Below are 18623 nucleotides of genomic sequence, written 5' to 3'. Positions count from 1 at the left end.
GTTTAAAAACTCTGACAAATAAGGAATATGATTTGTTCACAGTTAGGAGATAGAATGAGCAATTAGGTGTGGTGGTTTGAATGAGAGTGGCCCCTCTAGGCTCATATGTTTGAGTACTTGGTCCCCAGTTAAGCAAAGTATTTGGGAAAGATTAGGAGGTGTGCCACTTAGGGTGAGCTTTGAGGTTTCAAAAACTTACACCATCACAGCTAGCTCTAGCTTTTTCTGCCTGGTGCTTGTGGATCAGATGTACACTCTCAGCCACTGTTCCAGTGCCGTGCCTGTCTGCCTGCTGCCACATTCCTACCATGTGGTCATGGGTTCTGTCTGACACCAGCAAGCTCTAAGTAAATGCTTTAGTTTATAAGTTATCTTGATCATGGTGTTTCTTAGCAACAATAGAATTGTAATAAATATCCCTGTTTAAATATAAATGTTGGAACTTAGTACAGTGCTAGTAAGTGGTAGATTCCCAGTTATTTGCATATCTGTCTCCTCAAACATATGCCTTCCCCACTGTGCCGTACAGCCTTCCTATATCTACGTTTGATGTCCCTGCTTTTAGAGGCTGGACTTACCGTTTTACTGTGATGTATGTGTAAAATACTGTTGGGATGCTGGAAAGATGGCTCAGTGGGTAAAGGACTTGCAACGTAAGCATAAAGGCTTAGGATCCCCACTGTCTTGTGAGACGCTAGGTGTGTTAAGGGATGAAAACAAGAGGACAACTGTGGCCACCCTGACTTAAATAAAAAAAAAAAAAATAAAGACTCACAAGTTCCAGGTTCAGTAAGAGACCCTGTCTGGAAGATGACGAAGTGTGAGGACACTTGAGAACCCCCTCTGGCCTCTGTAGAAACCCTCCACCCCATCTATATTAAATGTAAGGAAAGAAAAAAAGAAAAATAGTGTTCGGTGTGAATGCATAAATGAGTAATTTGTTTCCATTGGTAAAGCAGACATATGTGCAGCCGAGTGCAGGTGAGTGCAGGGGCTCAGGGTGCCGACAGGTTGCAAGGTGCATTATTAAGAAAGGGCTGTGTTATTGCAACTCTGCATGCCCAGAGTTGGTTGCTAAGCTATTCCCTCTGCTTGCTTCACTCGGTTTTTGTTCTCCACAAGTTTCATGAAGACTTTTAAATGTCTAATGGTACCTAAGCTTTGAACAGGCTGGTAAGTGCTCCACCACTTAGCTACAAACCTCAGACCAAAAAAAAAAAACGGCCTTAGCTCTGATTTGATATTGGCCATCTCCCAGCTTGAATGGCATCAGTAGTATGGACTAGCTGAGATAACAGTAAAAACCCTTCCTTTAACTCCATAGTATTTATTTATCTTGACACAAATGCTTACAGCCACAGACTGGTCTTAGAGGACATTTTATAGGTACAGCTGTTATTTTTTTCTTAGTAGGTGTTGTTTGATGTGTAATATTTTTTGAGACATGGCTCCAAAGTGTCATATACTTGCAACACTGTTGTCCCCCCCTCCCCCCCAGCTGGGGACTGAACCCAGGGCCTTGCGCTTCCTAGGCAAGCGCTCTGCCACTGAGCTAAATCCCCAACCCAACACTGTTGTTTTATAGGTCATGTCTGAGTGACTTTTTATTTCCTTTACTCATTTTATTTGCATTTTCCTACACAGAAGATCTGTAACTGCCTGGTGGTTTTTTGTTTGCTTGCTTTTTTTCTCTCTTTTTTTTTTTTCCGGAGCTGGGGACTGAACCCAGGGCCTTGTGCTTCCTAGGCAAGCGCTCTACCACTGAGCTAAATCCCCAACCCCTTTCTCTCTCTCTCTCTCTCTCTCTCTCTCTCTCTCTCTCTCTCTCTTTCTCTTTTTTTTTTTTTTTTTTTTTTTTTGGAGCTGGGGACCAACCCAGGGCCTTGCGCTTCCTAGGCAAGCTCTCTACCACTGAGCTAAATCCCCAACCCCTTTTTTTCTCTTTTTAAAGGGAAAAAAGCCCTACTTATTTTACTTACTGTATTCAAGTATATGTATATGTGTGTGAGACTGGGGGGGCAGACAGACAGACAGACAGGGTTTAACTATGTAGTGAACTCACAGTGATCTTTTTGCCTCAGTCTCTTTAGTGCTGGGGTTATGGTGAGTACTTATGCCTAGATGCTAAACCATTTCAGTAAGGTTTCAAGCACTGGCTACAAGTCTGAGGCCAATCAGATACAAGGTGAGACCAGGACTTAGAAACAGACAAACCCCAGCAGAGGTTGCTGATAGTTTCCTGGGTGAGTAGGGTTGCTGCCAAGCCTAAGACCTGAGTTCCATTCTAGGGGTCCATGTGGTGGGAGGAAAGAACTAACTCCACATAGTTTCCTCTGACCTCCATACCTTTCTTTTTTTTTTTTTTTTTTTTTTTTTGGTTCTTTTTTTCGGAGCTGGGGACCGAACCCAGGGCCTTGCGCTTCCTAGGTAAGCGCTCTACCGCTGAGCTAAATCCCCAGCCCCCTCCATACCTTTCATGAGCACACATGTGCACACACATACATAATTAAATACAAATTTTAAAACTTAAAAAAACTGGGCTGGAGAGATGACTCAGTGGTTAAGAGCACTGACTGCTCTTTCAGAGGTCCTGAGTTCAATTCCCAGCAACCACATGGTGTCTCACAACAATCTGTAACTGGATTTGATCCGATGCCCTCTTCTGATGTGTCTGAAGACAACTACAGTGTACTCACATACATAAAATAAATAATAAATTTAAAAAAAAACTTAAAAAACTAAAGCCAGGTGTGGTTTGAGGCCAGCCTGGTTTACAAAGCAAATTCTAGGACAGCTAGGGCACACAGGGAAACCCTTTCTATAAAACAAAATAAAAAACCAAACCAAAGCAACCAAACAAATAAAAAAAACTAAACTAAAATAAAGTGGTTTCAGATCTGGCTGTTTGTTTGTTGTTTATTTTTTGAGACAGGGTCTGTATGTATTTCTACTGCCCTGGAGCTGGCTATGTAGGTAAGGCTGGCCTTAAACTCACAGAGATCTGCCTGTCTTTGCCTTCTGGGTGCTGGGATTAAAGGTGTGTGGCTAGTGGTTTAATAATGAATTCTAACTATATACTATGTGTATAAATATGCTTATATATGTAATAATGTATTGTGAACTTAAATTAGAAATATATTGGTATCAATATATTAGTGTAAAGTTTAAACCTCACTCATGCATAAACTGTGCAAAGTCCCTGGAAGGTTCTCTTCCATAGTTACTTTGTATCCAGACTGATGGAGACCAGCCCTCATAACACCACTTCTCTAGAACTTGAAGTTCTCTCCTTTGTCACAGAAGAAGAGAGCATAGGGAATCACAGTTGGTTCTCAGGTGCTTAAGCCTACAGCCCTTTAGCTCTAACTGGCATGTGGTCCTACCTGATTGTGAGGAAGCATAGCTGCTTATGTATCTATAGGATGAAGAGAACCAGGTGTTGGTGAATCTCTGCAATGTCTGTCCCATTCTGATTCTGCTGTTTCAAGCTCCATAAACTTGGAAAGTTTTCTTTTGTGGCTTAGTCTAGGCAACAATATCTTCATCTCACCAAATTGTATCAAGCAAGTAAAATAAGGCACATGGAAGTATGTTGGTGTGTGATGGATTTTTTTGCTATTCTTTGTTTTTGGTTTTTTGTTTTTGTTCTTGTTTTTGTGTGTGTATGTGTATATATATATTTAAAATGCTGCTTATTTCTCCCCAGGTCTCCTGAATGATGGAACTGTGGGAATTTTCAGAGGTAACCAGATGCGCCTAAAGCGAGCTTGCATTCGCAAAGCCAAGATTTCTGCTGTTGCTTTCCGGAAAGCCTTTTGCCACCACAAGCTAGTAGAACTCGATGCCACAGGTGTGAATGCTGACATCACTATCACAGACATCATAAGTGGCCTTGGCAGTAACAAGTGGATCCAGCAGAATCTTCAGTGCTTAGTACTAAACTCGTTAACCCTGTCCCTCGAGGATCCGTACGAGCGGTGCTTCAGCCGGCTCTCTGGTCTTCGGGCTCTGAGCATCACTAACGTGCTCTTTTACAACGAAGATCTGGCTGAAGTGGCTTCCTTGCCTAGACTGGAGAGCCTGGATATTTCCAACACCTCAATCACAGATATCACTGCCCTGCTGGCCTGCAAAGACAGACTCAAGTCGCTCACCATGCATCATTTGAAATGTCTAAAAATGACAACTACCCAGATCTTGGATGTTGTTCGGGAACTAAAACATCTGAATCATCTTGACATCTCGGATGATAAGCAGTTTACATCAGACATAGCCCTTCGATTATTAGAGCAAAAGGACATCTTGCCCAATCTTGTCTCCCTGGATGTTTCCGGGAGAAAGCACGTGACAGATAAAGCTGTTGAAGCCTTTATACTGCAGCGGCCCAGCATGCAATTTGTAGGTTTGCTGGCCACAGATGCTGGGTACTCTGAGTTCCTTACGGGCAAAGGACACTTGAAGGTTAGATTTTAAAACTTGTATTTTGTTTGACTGGTTGGTTTTTCTTTTTAGTTCCTCAAGTCTTCATTAGGGTAAATGTGTAATATTTGAAACACTATGATACAAGGTATGGAAATAATTGTATAGTGGGAAGGCTTGCATTAGCATAATAATCCCAATTAAAAGCCCAGGGGGGGGGAGGGCTGGAGAGATGGCTCAGTGGTTAAGAGTGTTGGCTGTACTTCCAGAGGACCGGGCCTGGGTTCAACCCCCAGCATACCCACGTGGTAGCTTACAACCATGGTAACCAGTCCCAGGGGATCTGATGCCTTCTTTTACTATTCACATGCACTAGGCACATGTGTAGTGAACAGACATACATGCAGACAAAATCATACACATAAGTAAGTAAGTAATATATATTTTAAAGAGTGACTCAGGCATGGAGCTTCATGTCTGTAGAAGACTGAGACAGGAGGGTTTGATGCCAGCCAAGGCTACATAGCAAGGACCAGGTAGTCAGGTTTATATCATGAGGACCTGTCTCAGAACAATCAAGAAAAGACATTAAAACTTTTTAATTCAAATATGTATAAAGTTATTTCTTTGACTACTGATTTGCCACCTCAGGTTGAAGGAAGAGAGCTCAGAATGCCTCTATCTTTTGTTGGAATTATTCAGTTTAATTGGTAAGAATGGTGTCTGAAATGGTTATCTCAGTATTGTGATTAGTGTAGGGTTGTTTTTTGGCTTTATGTGCCGGCTCATAAGGCCACAGTAATGGATGCAAAACCAGCCAATATAATTTCCCAGTATTTATGTGGGGCAGGCATCTATGGTACTTTCATAAGCATTGCTTGCTTTGGTGCCTCAGTTTACAGATGCTGGGATTACAGATGTGAGCCACTGTATCTAATTTAAAAAAATAGTTGGGGGCTGTAGAGATGGCTCAGCAGTTGAGAGCACTGTCTACTCTTCCAGAGGATCTGGGTTCACTTCCCAGCACCCACATGGCAGCTCACAACTGACTGTAGCTCTTGTTCCTAGGTGTCCAACACCCTCACACAGACACTGCAAGCAAAATACCAATGCATTAAAAAAGAAAAAGAAAAAAATGGATTTTTCCTATCTGCCTGCCTGCCTGCCTGCCTGCCTGCCTGCCTGCCTGCCTGCCTCCCTCCTTCCCTCTCTCCCTCCCTCCCCCCCTCACTCTTTCGTTCTTTGTTTCTTAAAAATGGGGTCTCATCACTGTGTAGCCCTGCCTGGCATGGAACCCTGCTGGTGCAGGAGGCTGACCTTGAATTCACAGTGATCCTTCTGCCTTTATCTCTAGAGTGCTGGGATTAAAGGAGTGTGCCTCTATAACTTGTCCCAAAAGATGTTCTCTTTTTTTTGGTTGATTTTGTGTATGCAAATGTTTTGCTTGGATGCATGTTTACCATTTGCTCCTAACAGCAGAGCCATCTCTCTCTAGCCTCAGAAATGGTTTTCTTAAGGGTCACGGCCTGCTGATGTTAGTACCTGCCCCATGTCTCAGAATGTTAGAATCGGAAGCTTGTGTGCTTCCCACTACGCTCCACCCTCTATTGAACTAGGTTGTGGTTTGCCTTTTCCTTGGTTTCAACCCCACCACAGCTGGTTTCAGAATTCCTCCTGTGGTTTTTGTCACCATTAGTTTTCTCAGCCTTGCACTTCCCAAGTTCGGTTCTTCCAGTCGCTGGCCACCTTGTTCCTGCTGCTCGATTTATCAACCAGGCTATGGCTCTGAACGTCTAAGAATTCCTGGAAATCTGCTCAATCCAGTGTTAATTCTCAGACTTCATCCTAGTGGTATTGGACTCAGTTGCCGTTGATTTCTTCCTTGTAAGACTTTGCTTAGCTTCTAGATATCACACTGGCCGTGTTTTATTTTCTCTTCCTTGTTTTATTGCTTCTCGTTTTCTTTTACCATGATTTCCCTCATTTTCTAAGGCTTCTGATCTTGAAACCTTCCATTGCCACAGTCTTGCTAAGTTGTGTTTTATTTTGTTTCTATAACGGATATTTCCGGTCTGAGAAGCCATTATTCTTTTACTTTAGTTCTGCTTATTGTATTTTATTTTGTGCGCTTTTTTAGGGTCTTGACTTTTTTTTTTTTTTTAAAGATTTATTCATTTATTATATATAAGTACACTGTAGCTGTCTTCAGATACACCAGAAGAGGGCATCAGATCTCTTTACAGATGGTTGTGAGCCACCATGTGGTTGCTGGGAATTGAACTCAGGACCTCTGGAAGAGCAGTCGGTGCTCTTAACCGCTGAGCCATCTCTCCAGCCCCGGGTCTTGACTTTTATTACACTTACTTATTGGAGGAGTTGTGCATGCTTCTGCATGGTGCAGATAAATCAGGTATTTATCTTCTGTACCATGTGGGTCCCAGGAATTGAACCGAGGTCATCAGATTCCTTCAAATTGCCCCCTAGCCTCCACACATGAGCCATGGTACACATGTCTTCAATAAATAAAGGTGAAAACACTTCTTTTGGAATGTCTTTTTAAAGATTTATTTTAGGTGGGGCACAGTGGCATACAACTTTAATCTCCAAACTTGGGACGTAGAGGCAGGCAGATCTTTTGAGTTTGAGACCAGCCTGGTCTAGAAAGTGAGTTCCAGGATATCGAGGGTACAGAGAGAAACCCTGTCTCAAAAAACCAAAACTCTCTCTCTATATATATATTTGTGTGCATGTATGTGAAAGAGAGACAGACAGACAGTGAAAGCTAAAGAAGCTGGATTTCCCCATGAAGCTTGTGAGCTGCTCAGTGTGGGTGATGGGAATCAAACTCTAATCTTCTGCAAGAGCAACATGCTCTCTTAACCTCTGAGGCAGCTGCTCATCCCTGGGGTGTTTTTGCAACATCTTGTAGTTAATGGGTTCCTCTTTCTCTTCCCTTTTGTTTTTATTTTTTAGATTTTTAAGTCTTATGTGTGATGCTGGGAATCAAACTCAGGTACCCTTATAACCACTAAGTCTTTTTTTTTTTTTTTTTTGGTTCTTTTTTTCGGAGCTGGGGACCGAACCCAGGGCCTTGCGCTTCCTAAGCAATCGCTCTAACACTGAGCTAAATCCCCAACCCCACCACTAAGCCATCTTCACAGCTCTGTTCCTTTTTTTCTTTTGAGTTAGGATCTCACTAGGTAGCCATAGCTGGCCTCAAACTCAGAGGTCCTCCTATCTCCCATGTGCTGGAATTAAAGGCCTATAACACTGTGCCCACTCCTCACAGCTCCCCGCCTTTTTTGAGACAGGTTATCACTGTGGTTCCTGACTCACCTGGAACTCCTTAGCTGGGACTCTGTCCTCCAGCCTCCTTGTCACTGGGTTTAAAGGCATGTCCTACACCTACCACCCTCTCTCCCTCCCTCCCTCCCTCCCTCCCTTCCTTTTTTGGGGTGTTTGGGGGGGGGTCAAGATGGTTTCTTTGTATAACTCTGGCTGCCCTAGATCTTGCTCTGTAGACCAGCCTGGCCTTTAACCCGCAGAGATCCTCATGCCTCTGCCTCTGGGATTAAAGGCATGCGCCACCACTGCCCAGCCAACCCCCTCTTTCTTTTCTTTCTTTTTCTAAAATTAAAAAATTATTACATGTATAAGTATGTGCCATAGTTTACCTGTGAAGATCATAGGACAACTTGGTTTGTCTGTGTGTGTCCCAGGAACTGAATTCAGTTTTCATGCTGGATGACGGTGCCTTTTTTTTATTCTAATCTCATAGGCCATTCCTTCCTTTTCTTTTCCCTTAAACTTGTCTACTGGTGGTGCGTGCCTTTAATCCCCGCACTTGGCAGTCATAGGCAGGTTAATCACTGTTTTGGGCCAACCTGGTCTAGGCCAGCCAAGGATACATAATGAAATTGTCTCATTCAAAACAAAACAAACAAGACCAGTTCCCTCAGACTTTCAGAACTTTCCTCTTAATAGAATTTTAGATTTTTTTTTTTTTTTTTGGTTACACATGCACAAAGTCCATATTTCTTTTTTGAGGGGGAGGGTTAGGGGTTGGGATAGGTAGGGTATTGCTGTATCACACACTGACCTGGAACTTTCTGTGTGGTTCAGGCTTGTTTTGAAATTAGGATTCTCCTTCCTCAACCTCCTAAATGTCGAGATTCACTTGTGAGCCACCATTCCTATATTTTGTACAAATTACTGGCTAGGTTTGGAGTTTAATTAGATTAAAGTTTGATCTTTTTGGCAAGACCCTTACATGTTGTATTCTTTGACTGGGCTGTCCGTGATGTCTAGTCATACGTTCCTGTAAAGTCAGTACCTATTGGTATGTAGAATCAGTTATAATTCACTGGGGATTATACAGTACCTAGGTCTGATCATTCATTGGAGATCATTATGATGTCTTGGCTATTGTATGTGTGTCTGTACACGCATGATATATGTGTACATGCATGTGCTCTGGAGAGGGTGTACATGTCAGAGCACACCTTTGTTAAATTGTTTCTCCTCTACAACCTTTACTTGAGGTTCATGGATCAAACTAGGGTTGTCATATATGCCAATCAAGCATCCCACCCCCTGACGGAGCCCTCTCAACAGCTGTGTATCTTAATTGTTTCTTTCTCGCTTGCTAGTTTGGTTACTTTATAGATTCACTTCTCATTATCTGTATTTGATTGCACAGTGGTCCCTGAACCACAGTTTCACATAATTATATTAACCTTTGTGAATTAAGTTATATTTAATTTTGAATAAACCCTCTTAGGGAGCTCGATAGATCTGGGGAAATTAACAGATCTATTAGATGAATATGTGCTAAGTGTTCTACGGTCACTGTTGGTGTTCGGTGAGTGGTCACCACACTACACTACATGGGTCGCTAAGTGGAGAATCATCATAACTAGGAAAAAGAGATTTGGGGGAACCTGACTTAGATTGGTGCGTCAGGAAAGGCTTTCTCTAAAGATGGGCTTGACCTGATGTAGGAAGTGTAAGTACAAATTAGTGAAGCAAAGAGAGAACGTTTTTAAAGGTTTATTTATTTATTATATATAAGTACACTGTAGCTGTCTTCAGACACACCAGAAGAGGACATCAGATCCCATTACAGGTGGTTGTGAGCCACCATGTGGTTGCTGGGAATTGAACTCAGGACCTCTGGAAGAGCAGTCGGGTGCTCTTTTTTTTTTTTTTTTAAAGGATTTATTTATTATATATAAACACACCAGAAAAGGGCATCAGATCTCATTACAGATGGTTGTGAGCCACCATGTGGTTGCTGGGATTTGAACTCAGGACCTCGGGAAGAGCAGTCAGTGCTCTTAACCGCTGAGCCATCTCTCCAGCCCTGAGAGAACGTTTTTAAAGTGGACATTGTATGTGATGACCTGCTGAGGCAGAGCTTGGCTTATCGAAGGATCGAGAGAAAGGCCAACAATGCCAATCGTGTTAGGATTCAAGGGAAAGAATTTACCCTAAGAGGCAGCCTGAATCTGAGACAGCAAGAGTTAAATGACAACAGAGTTAAATGTCTAGAGATTTATTCTAGGTGCTGTGTAGGAAATGCTCCCTACAGGCTTATGTCGAGTTCTTCGTCCAGTCTGCATCTCTGGAGGATGATGGCTGTGGGTGGTTAGGAAGAACCATCCCACTTGTTTCATATCTTATTTGGTTATGCTAAGTACCATTTACAGCTGATGTTAAGACGGGGAGAGGTGAGGGTGAGAAGAAGTCTAAAGACTCATCTTTTGGCTCTGTCCACAGGTATCTGGAGAAGCCAATGAAACCCAAATTGCAGAAGCGCTAAGGCGGTACAGTGAACGGGCATTTTTTGTCCGGGAGGCTTTGTTTCATCTTTTTAGCCTGACTCATGTGATGGAGAAAACAAAGCCAGACATTTTAAAGGTAAGAACAAGAAACTGGTGATGAAAAAATTTGAAATTACTTTTCTAGTAGATTTTGTGTATTTAGTCTTTGACTTTTATTTTATTTCTTTATTGTTTTTTTTAAAAGATTTATTTATTTATTATATTATATAAGTACACTGTAGCTGTCTTCAGACACACCAGAAGAGGGTATCAGGTCTCATTACAGATGGTTGTGAGCCACCATATGGTTGCTGGGATTTGAACTCAGGACCTCTGGAAGAGCAGACAGTGCTCTTAACCACTGAGCCATCTCTCCAGCCCCTTCTTTATTGTTTTTAATAGGATTGATGATCCCAGTTCCAGTTATTAATTATAAATGAGAAGTTAATTGCATATCATTATTGAAGTTATAGTAGTCTCATTAAGTAATGCTTTCCAGTGCTATATAATTACTTCAGACCAGTAGTATCCCCTGTGATGTTTTATTACAAAAAAATGAAAGTATAGGGTGGGCTCTGTGTCCTGCTCTGTCTGCCAACCTTGGATGGCTTCCCACTCAGAAGAGCTTTATAGAAAAATATTAGAACTCTGTAAGGTAGGGTGGCTACAGAGACGGCTCACTGGGAAAAAGCATTACTGGGCAAGCATGAAGATCAGAGTTTAGCTCCTAGCAGCACATTAAAAAGGCCAGTGGTTTTTGTGTGCCTTAGCTCCTGTGCTGGGGCCAGGTGAGACAGGAGATTGCTAGGGCTCGCTGGCCCCAGGGAAGGCCCATGAGGTGTAGTGTGACACAGCAGGGCAACCAGTTCTCTCCTCCAGTCTCCATGTCTCCATATCTACACACACATGCACATACACCACTCACACACACTACCCACATCCCCAAAGTAAATGTGGCTCGATTGGTAGAGAGATCTTTGCAAATTGGGGCCACCCTAGTCTGCATAGTGAGTTTTAGGTCAGCCAGGGCTACATGGTGAGACCTTGTCTCAAAAACAAAAAAGTTCCACTAATGTAGATCTGGATCTGTAACCCATGTTAACAGTCCTGTCTTTTTTATGTGTGGTCCTAGGTTCAGTCCTTACTATGACACAAAACAGCATACACACACACACACACACACACACACACACACACACACACACCACCTCCACATCCACACACACACACACACACACACACACACACACACACACACACCACCTCCACATCCACACACACAGCACCCACCCACACACACCTACAACCACGCACCACACATGCACACAGGTATATTCAGCTCAACATGGGGGAGTCGATCCTTAACTTCAGGATTCAGGGGCTGAGGTAGAAGGATCACCAGTTAGACCCCAAGTGAGCTCCACAGCAAGTCTGAGAGCGACCTGGGTTTCAGAGGGAGCGCCTGAGGCTGCGCAGAGGGTTCAGAGCATTTGTTGCTCTCGCAGACTCCCAGGTTTGACTCCCAGCATCCGCATGCCGGCTCACAGCCGTCAGTAATGGGATCCGTGACTTCTCCTGGTCTGTCTGAAGACAGCTACAGTGTACTCATATAAATAAAATAAGTAAATCTTTAAAAAGAAAAGTAAGGAGTCCTTGTCTTAATAAAAATTTAAAGTCAGGCGTGGGTGTTTGCCATTAACTCTGGCACTTGTGAGACAGAGACAAGCAATTCTCTCTGAGTTTGATGCCAGCCTGGTCTACAAATTGAGTTTTAGGCTGGCCAGGGCTATGTACTGAAACCCTGTCTCAAGAGAGAGATGGCTGGGTAGTTATAACAGCATATTTGCTGCACCCAGTGTATAGCTTAGTGGTAGAATACTTACTTGTGTTTGAGCACAAATATTCATAAATAATAATAACCAACATATTTATGAATACAAGAAACTTAGATTTGATAAGGCTACCTGGGCCGCAGGGATCTATACCTGTATCTTTTCTATAAATCTTATGTAATCATTTCCTTGAGTAGACAGACAAGGAAATTATCTGGTAAATCCATGGAGAAATCAACTGTAGAAAGGCTGACAAAAGATCATTTATGGGTGGGGAAGGTGGCATGTATGTTTGTGTCTTGGTAAGGAGAATGCATGGGGTAGTTAGAATCTGAAGTTCTTGTCTAGTTAGGTCTGTTTTTTTAGTGTGGTTAAAAGCTAGGTTTTCCAGGGCTGGATAGAGGGCTCAGTGTTTAATTAAGAGCACTTGCCAGTGACTCACAACTACCTATCTGTAACTTCAGTTCCAACTGATCCAATGCCCTCTTCTGGTAAACAAACAAACAAAATTTGGTGGTTGGTTTGTTTTAGAGAAAGGGCTTCTTCCCTGTGGTGGAGCCCTGGCTGTCCTGGAACTCTGTAGACCAATCTGGCCTTGAGCTCACGGCGATCAGCCTGCCTCTCTGCCTTTTGAGTGCTAGAATTAAAGGTAGGTCTCACCACTGTCCAGGTATAAAATAAATTTGAAAGAAAGCTAAGTTTTCAGCCAAACTGAAGAATGCGGAAGACCTTAGAGGGGAACGAAGACAGTTTTCTCATCGGGGAGAGGCTGTGTTTCATTGCATCTAACTGGCAGCACTGTCAGGGAAGGGACAGGGAATTGAGAATGATTGCCCTAGGCTCTTTGCATGTGAACGTGCTTTTGAGGTTACTCTGGAGCAACTGCAAAGCAGCCTCATTCTATGATGAGGGTTTGGATTTATGAGGTGAATTAAGAGCACTAATTGTCTTTTTGTTATTTTCAGCTTGTGGTTACTGGGATGAGAAACCATCCTATGAATTTGCCTGTGCAGCTGGCTGCAAGTGCCTGTGTGTTTAACTTAACTAAACAGGACCTTGCCTTAGGCATGCCTGTCCGGCTCCTCGCCGACGTGACCCATTTGCTGCTCAAGGCCATGGAACATTTTCCTAATCACCAGCAGGTAAGCAGACACCTTCGAATTCCCACTCTGTGGTCCTGGGTTGTCCTTTACTGCCTCCTACTTGCACATAGTTGAGTTTAATAAAGCAGGTGTTTTGTTTGTTGTTTTGCTCTTTTGAAGCAGGAGCTCATGTAGCCCAAGTTGCTCTTGAAGTCCTGATCCTCTCAAATCCATTTCCAAAGTCCTGAGATTAGGCATACATCACCATGCCCAGAATGAAAACTTATTGTGGTTCTAGGCATGGTGCCTATAATTTTTGCCTTTAATCCTAGTACTAGTACTTGGAAGACAGAGAGGCTGGTGGATTTCTGTAAGTTTGAGGATAGCTTGGTTTTGGAGCAGACAGAGCTTCATAAAAAAAACAACCAAGAGCTGGAGAGATGGCTCAGTGGTTAGAGCACTAACTGCTCTTCCACAGGTCCTGAGTTCAATTCCCAGCAACCACATGGTGGCTCACAACCATCTGTAATGGGATCTGATGCCCTCTTCTGGTGTGTCTGAAGACAGTGACAGTGTACTCACATATAGAAATAAATCTAAAAACCAAACGAAACCAAAAACATATTGATGTATTTCACAAAGGAAAACTGAGAAAAAAAATTCAGAATAAAAGATTAGGATGTAAAAGTATGGAAAAAATATGTGTGAAGGGCTTTGCAATATTAGGCTAGCACTCTGACACTAAGCCAGATGTCTTTTGGAGAGAGGAAAACATATTAAAACTGGGCACGAGATGTAGCTCAGTTGGTAGGATGTTTGCCTAGCTTACACAAATCTCTGGGTTTAATTCCCAGTACTGAATAAAAATGGGCATGGTAGTGCATCTCTGCAGTCCAGCACTCAAAATGTGAGAGCAAGAGTTCAAGGTCTTGTTCACCTGCATAGTGAGTTTAAGACTCTCCTGCAGTACAGGACACTCAAAAAAACAAAAAAACAAAAAAACAAAAAAAAACCCAAGTGTAATAAAACTAACCTGTGATAAGCATACAGCTCTGTGCATAGGCTGTAAACCACACTAATGGGAATTGTATATATGTGAATTTTATCTTGATAAATTTGTAACATAGTTCAAAAGAACCTGTGTAAATACTATGCTAATTAAAAAGTATGAATATTATGTAATATGACAAATTAGAAGCACCAACTATGTCTGGGGTTAGTCATACAACAGAGTACTTAAAAACAGTAAGGCATGGCTGGGCATGGTTGAGCACATCTTAAATCCCAGTGATCCCAGCACTTAGGGGGAACTGGCAGGCAGAACTCTGAAGGTTCCAGGACAGCCAGGGCTGCTTAGAGAGACGAGACCCAAACCAAGCACAAAAACACATAGTAGTGAGAAGATTATAAAAGCAGCTGCAGAGACAACGATGGAGAGGTCTGCCTGGCCTAGCCCTAGGCGGGACCATGCATATTCACAGCAAGGGGGCACTCTGTCACCCACAAGTACAGACAACCCAAGTGCCTACAGAGGAAGATGGGATGTAGCTGTATGGGAGAAGTGACTTCTGTAGTCTGTAGTCTGTAGTCTGCAAGGGAAGCTAGTCAATGTGGCCTTTCAGCAGGAAACTATCAATGACAGCCTCCGACCACAACCTTGATCGGTCTCCGCAGAATAGAACATACATGATTTCATGAATTCACGTGAGAGACTGAGTGTTAACCAGTATGTTCATTATTAGTATTTCTGTTGAGAAGGGGCCCAGGTAGCCTTGAACTTCTGATCTTTCTGCCTTTTCTCAGTGTTGGGGTCACAGGCAGACCTATGCATCATACCCTGCTTTATCCAATGTCATTTAAACAGAAATACATAGGCTGGGTGATGGTGGCACACACCTTTAATCCTAGCACGTGGGAGGCAGAAGCAGGGTGATCTCTGAGTTTCAGGCTAGCCTACTCTACACTGAGAGTTCCAGAATAGCCAGAGCTATATAGAGAAACCCTATCTCTAAAGCCCAAAAATCCAACCCCACCTTTCTCAAAACAAAACAAAACAAAACCAAAAACATGTTTTTTTTTAAGTTATTGGACTGACAAGATGGCTCAGTGGGTAGAGGCTGTTGCACTTAAGTCTACTGACCTGAGTTTGATTCATACTAATTCTACAAGGTGACAGGAGAGAACTGACTCCTGTGAGTTGTCCTCTGACTTTCACACATGACCATGTGCCCTGGCAGGCATGTGTGTACCTACACACACACACACACACACACACACACACACACACACACACACACACACACAGCACCACCACCACCACCACCAAACGAAACACTAGGAGGGAAAAAAGGGCTAGTGATGCGGCTTAGCAGGTAAGGATGTTTGCCACCAAGGCTGACAGCCTGAGTTCAACCTCTAGGACCCATATAGAGAAAGGAGATAAATGAAGAGGCCCCTCAAGTTGTCCTCTGATTCCCCCACAAACACACAGATGGATGCATAAAGTATAATAATTTTTCCAAAGTTAAAGACTTTTAAATTAAAAATTTATGCAGACCAGGTCTGGTGGTAAAGTCCTATAACCCAAGCACTCAGGAGGGGGAGCTGAAAGATCAGGACCACAGTCATCCTTGACTGTAGTGACTTCAAGCCAGGCTTGGGCGGTGGTGTCTGACTAGTAAAGATGGAGAAGCACTGCCCTATAATATACATTTTTTAATCTTTTATTTATTTAATAACATTTGGAGAGTGAGTCAAGTGCTTGCTGGATAATCATAAGGACCTGAGTTCAGATCTCCAGCACTTGTGTAGGAGTTGGGCGTGGGAACACATACCTGTAACTCCACTGCAGAGCAGAGGCAGAGGCAGAGGCAGAGGCAGGGGGATCCTGGGAGCTCTTCGCATGGCTAGCGTAGCTGAATCTTGTATGTTGGTTAGTTTTCCAGTCTGTATCGAGCAAGTGAAGGGAGAAGGGGATGTTACAGCAACAGGAGCAGAGGACTGCCTGGTCATAGTGCGTCAGTAGTCAAGTCATGGTGGCTTCTGGTGTTTAGCACACATCTTCCATTTATACAGTCCAGGATCCTAGTTTAGGGGATGGTACCACCCACAGTAGTTGACTCTTCTCACCTCAGTTAACCTAATCAAGATAATCCCTCAGAGATGCTCAGAGACCCATTCTTCATGTGATTCTATCAAATTAACAATTAACCATCATAGTAAGAGACCCTGTGACTTTGTCTCAAAAAATAATGTGAAGAGTAATAGTGGACAGTTAGCAGTGTACCGCTGGCTTCCACATGCTCATACACATCATACCACACATACACTCCACAAATAAATTGTTTTAAATGAGTACATTTAATATTGCCTAAGTTATGGGGCTAGTGGTTAAGAGCACTTGCTGCTCTTTCAGAGGGCCTAGATGAGTTCCCGGCACCTGCATAGCAGCCAGCAGTCACTCACCTGCAACTCCAGCTTCAGGGGATCTGACGCCCTCTTCTGGCCTGTGCAGGCATTGCATATCCATGGTACACATGGCATGTCAAGTTTGAATTTTCATATTCGTTCTGCTCAGCTGGTAAAAGTCCATGCCAATGTTCCCCAATCGTAATGCTTGTCCATCCTCCACTCTGGTGACAAGCCACTTGGCCTTTCTATTCCCCTAATAGGTCCACTGCTTTTGTTAACCATTTTCCAAGATATTGGCTCCGACATAACCTGCTCTTTGAAATGTTGCCTTACACTAAGAGCTCTGAAGTCTGTTTTCTGTGCTTCCAGACATTTCGGATAGGGAGTGCTGCACTGCTGGGAGCTCAAGAGAGGCAGGCAGGACAGTTGAAAACCAGGCAGGCTTCCTGAGAGACGTAAATACCTGAGCCTAGTACTGGAGCCTAAGAATATAGCTCAGTTGTGAGTGCTTGCTTTGACTTGACAAAGCCCAGGGTTCCTTGCTTGCCTGTAATCCCAGCACTCCAGAAGTGAAAGCGGGAAGATTAAAAGTTCAAAGTCATCCTCACTACTCCGTGAGTCATAGTCCAATTGTGCCACATGAGAACAGTCTCAAAACAGATAGAACGGGTGTGGGGTGCAGGGAGGGCTGCAGAGCTGACTTAGTGCTTAAGACTTGTTCTTAGGAGGACCGAGCATTGGGTCTCAGTACCAACAGGGAGGCTCGCAGGGATCCATTGTTGGATATACATGTTGTGTGCATATATACACACAGGCAAAACACTCATAAAGTTAAAATAAATAAACGTTTTTTAAAGTTAAAAGGTCTTCAATGTTCATAATTTAATGTACTGATATAAGACCTGAATTGAATTACCGTGTTTAAAAGTACAAAGTTTTCCTAAAGTAATCGATTTATTGATAGCAATGATAAAGAACTAACTTTAAAAGAAGAAAATGTTGGTTAGGTGTCACAGCACAGACCTTTAATCCCAGCGCTCAGGAGGCAGGGGCAGGTTGCTCTTTGATGATTCAAGCCCAGCCTGGTCTACGTAGTGACTTCCTGGACAGCCAAAGCTACATCATCTAGAGATGTCTGAACAAGACCACAAATCTGTTCTCAAGATTTAAGAGCAGTCGCTGGAGCTGGGGCAGAGTTTGGTTGCAGTGTTGCCTTGCAACACGAGCCCTGGTTCAGTGTCTCGCACTTCGCATGTTCACGCCGTCCTCACACACATTCAAATATATATATATATATTTTTTTTGGTTCTTTTTTTCGGAGTTGGGGACTGAACCCAGGGCCTTGCGCTTCCTAGGTAAGCGCTCTACCACTGAGCTAAATCCCCAGCCCTCAAATACATTTTTTAAACAGTTTTTTAAAGACTGACTTTGGCTAAAAGATAACAGAACGATGTTCTATTCAGGTTGTTATTTTCTCTCTTTCTCTCTCTCTCTCTCTCTTTCCTTATTATTCTTTAGTTACAGAAGAATTGCCTCCTCTCACTTTGCAGTGACCGGATTCTTCAAGATGTTCCATTTAACAGGCAAGTGATAGCTTAACAACTGGAGTTCAATCCCGAAGACCCATGTGGTAGAAAGAGAGGTGACTCCCTCAATTGTCCTCTAATGTCTGCACGCATGCTGTGTGAGAGCATGCTTGTCTGCGCACACTCACATTTAGATATCTGGTTTTAAAAGGTTTTAACAGAATATGCTTAAAACAGCAGAAATACTAAAATGATTTCACTGTTGAAGATAAAATGCCAGTATTTCTACATTATGTGTGCATGCATGTGTGTGGGCGCGTGTTGTTAATATGTGTTTGCACACCATGCATGTGTTATCAATGTGAAAACCAGAGGTTGACATTGGGTGTTTTCCTCAATCGCTCCTCACTTTATTTTTCTGAGACAGGGTCTCTCACTGAACCTGGAGTTCACGGAGTGGGCTAGACTGGCTGGCCCTCAAGTCCTCGGGATCCTCCTGTCTCTGCCTCCCCAGGGTTAAGATTGCAGGTA

At 43.1% G+C, this 18623-nt stretch overlaps 1 protein-coding gene across 1 annotated transcript in view; it reads left to right on the top strand.

Annotated features, from left to right (window-relative positions):
* Positions 1–18623, top strand: part of Zyg11b (zyg-11 family member B, cell cycle regulator) — a 57154-nt gene that overhangs the window by 21419 nt on the left and 17112 nt on the right. The window contains exons 3-6 of the mRNA NM_001426994.1: positions 3707–4461; positions 10198–10338; positions 13039–13215; positions 18085–18149. Coding sequence (NP_001413923.1) covers positions 3707–4461; positions 10198–10338; positions 13039–13215; positions 18085–18149 — 1138 coding nt within the window. The remainder of the gene's footprint in view (positions 1–3706; positions 4462–10197; positions 10339–13038; positions 13216–18084; positions 18150–18623) is intronic.

The sequence above is a fragment of the Rattus norvegicus genome, chromosome 5 (assembly GCF_036323735.1).
Source record: "Rattus norvegicus strain BN/NHsdMcwi chromosome 5, GRCr8, whole genome shotgun sequence".
NCBI classification, from domain to species: Eukaryota; Metazoa; Chordata; class Mammalia; order Rodentia; family Muridae; genus Rattus; species Rattus norvegicus.
The sequence above is the reverse complement of the archived record's forward strand: the minus strand, read 5'-3'. Positions and strand labels throughout refer to the sequence as shown.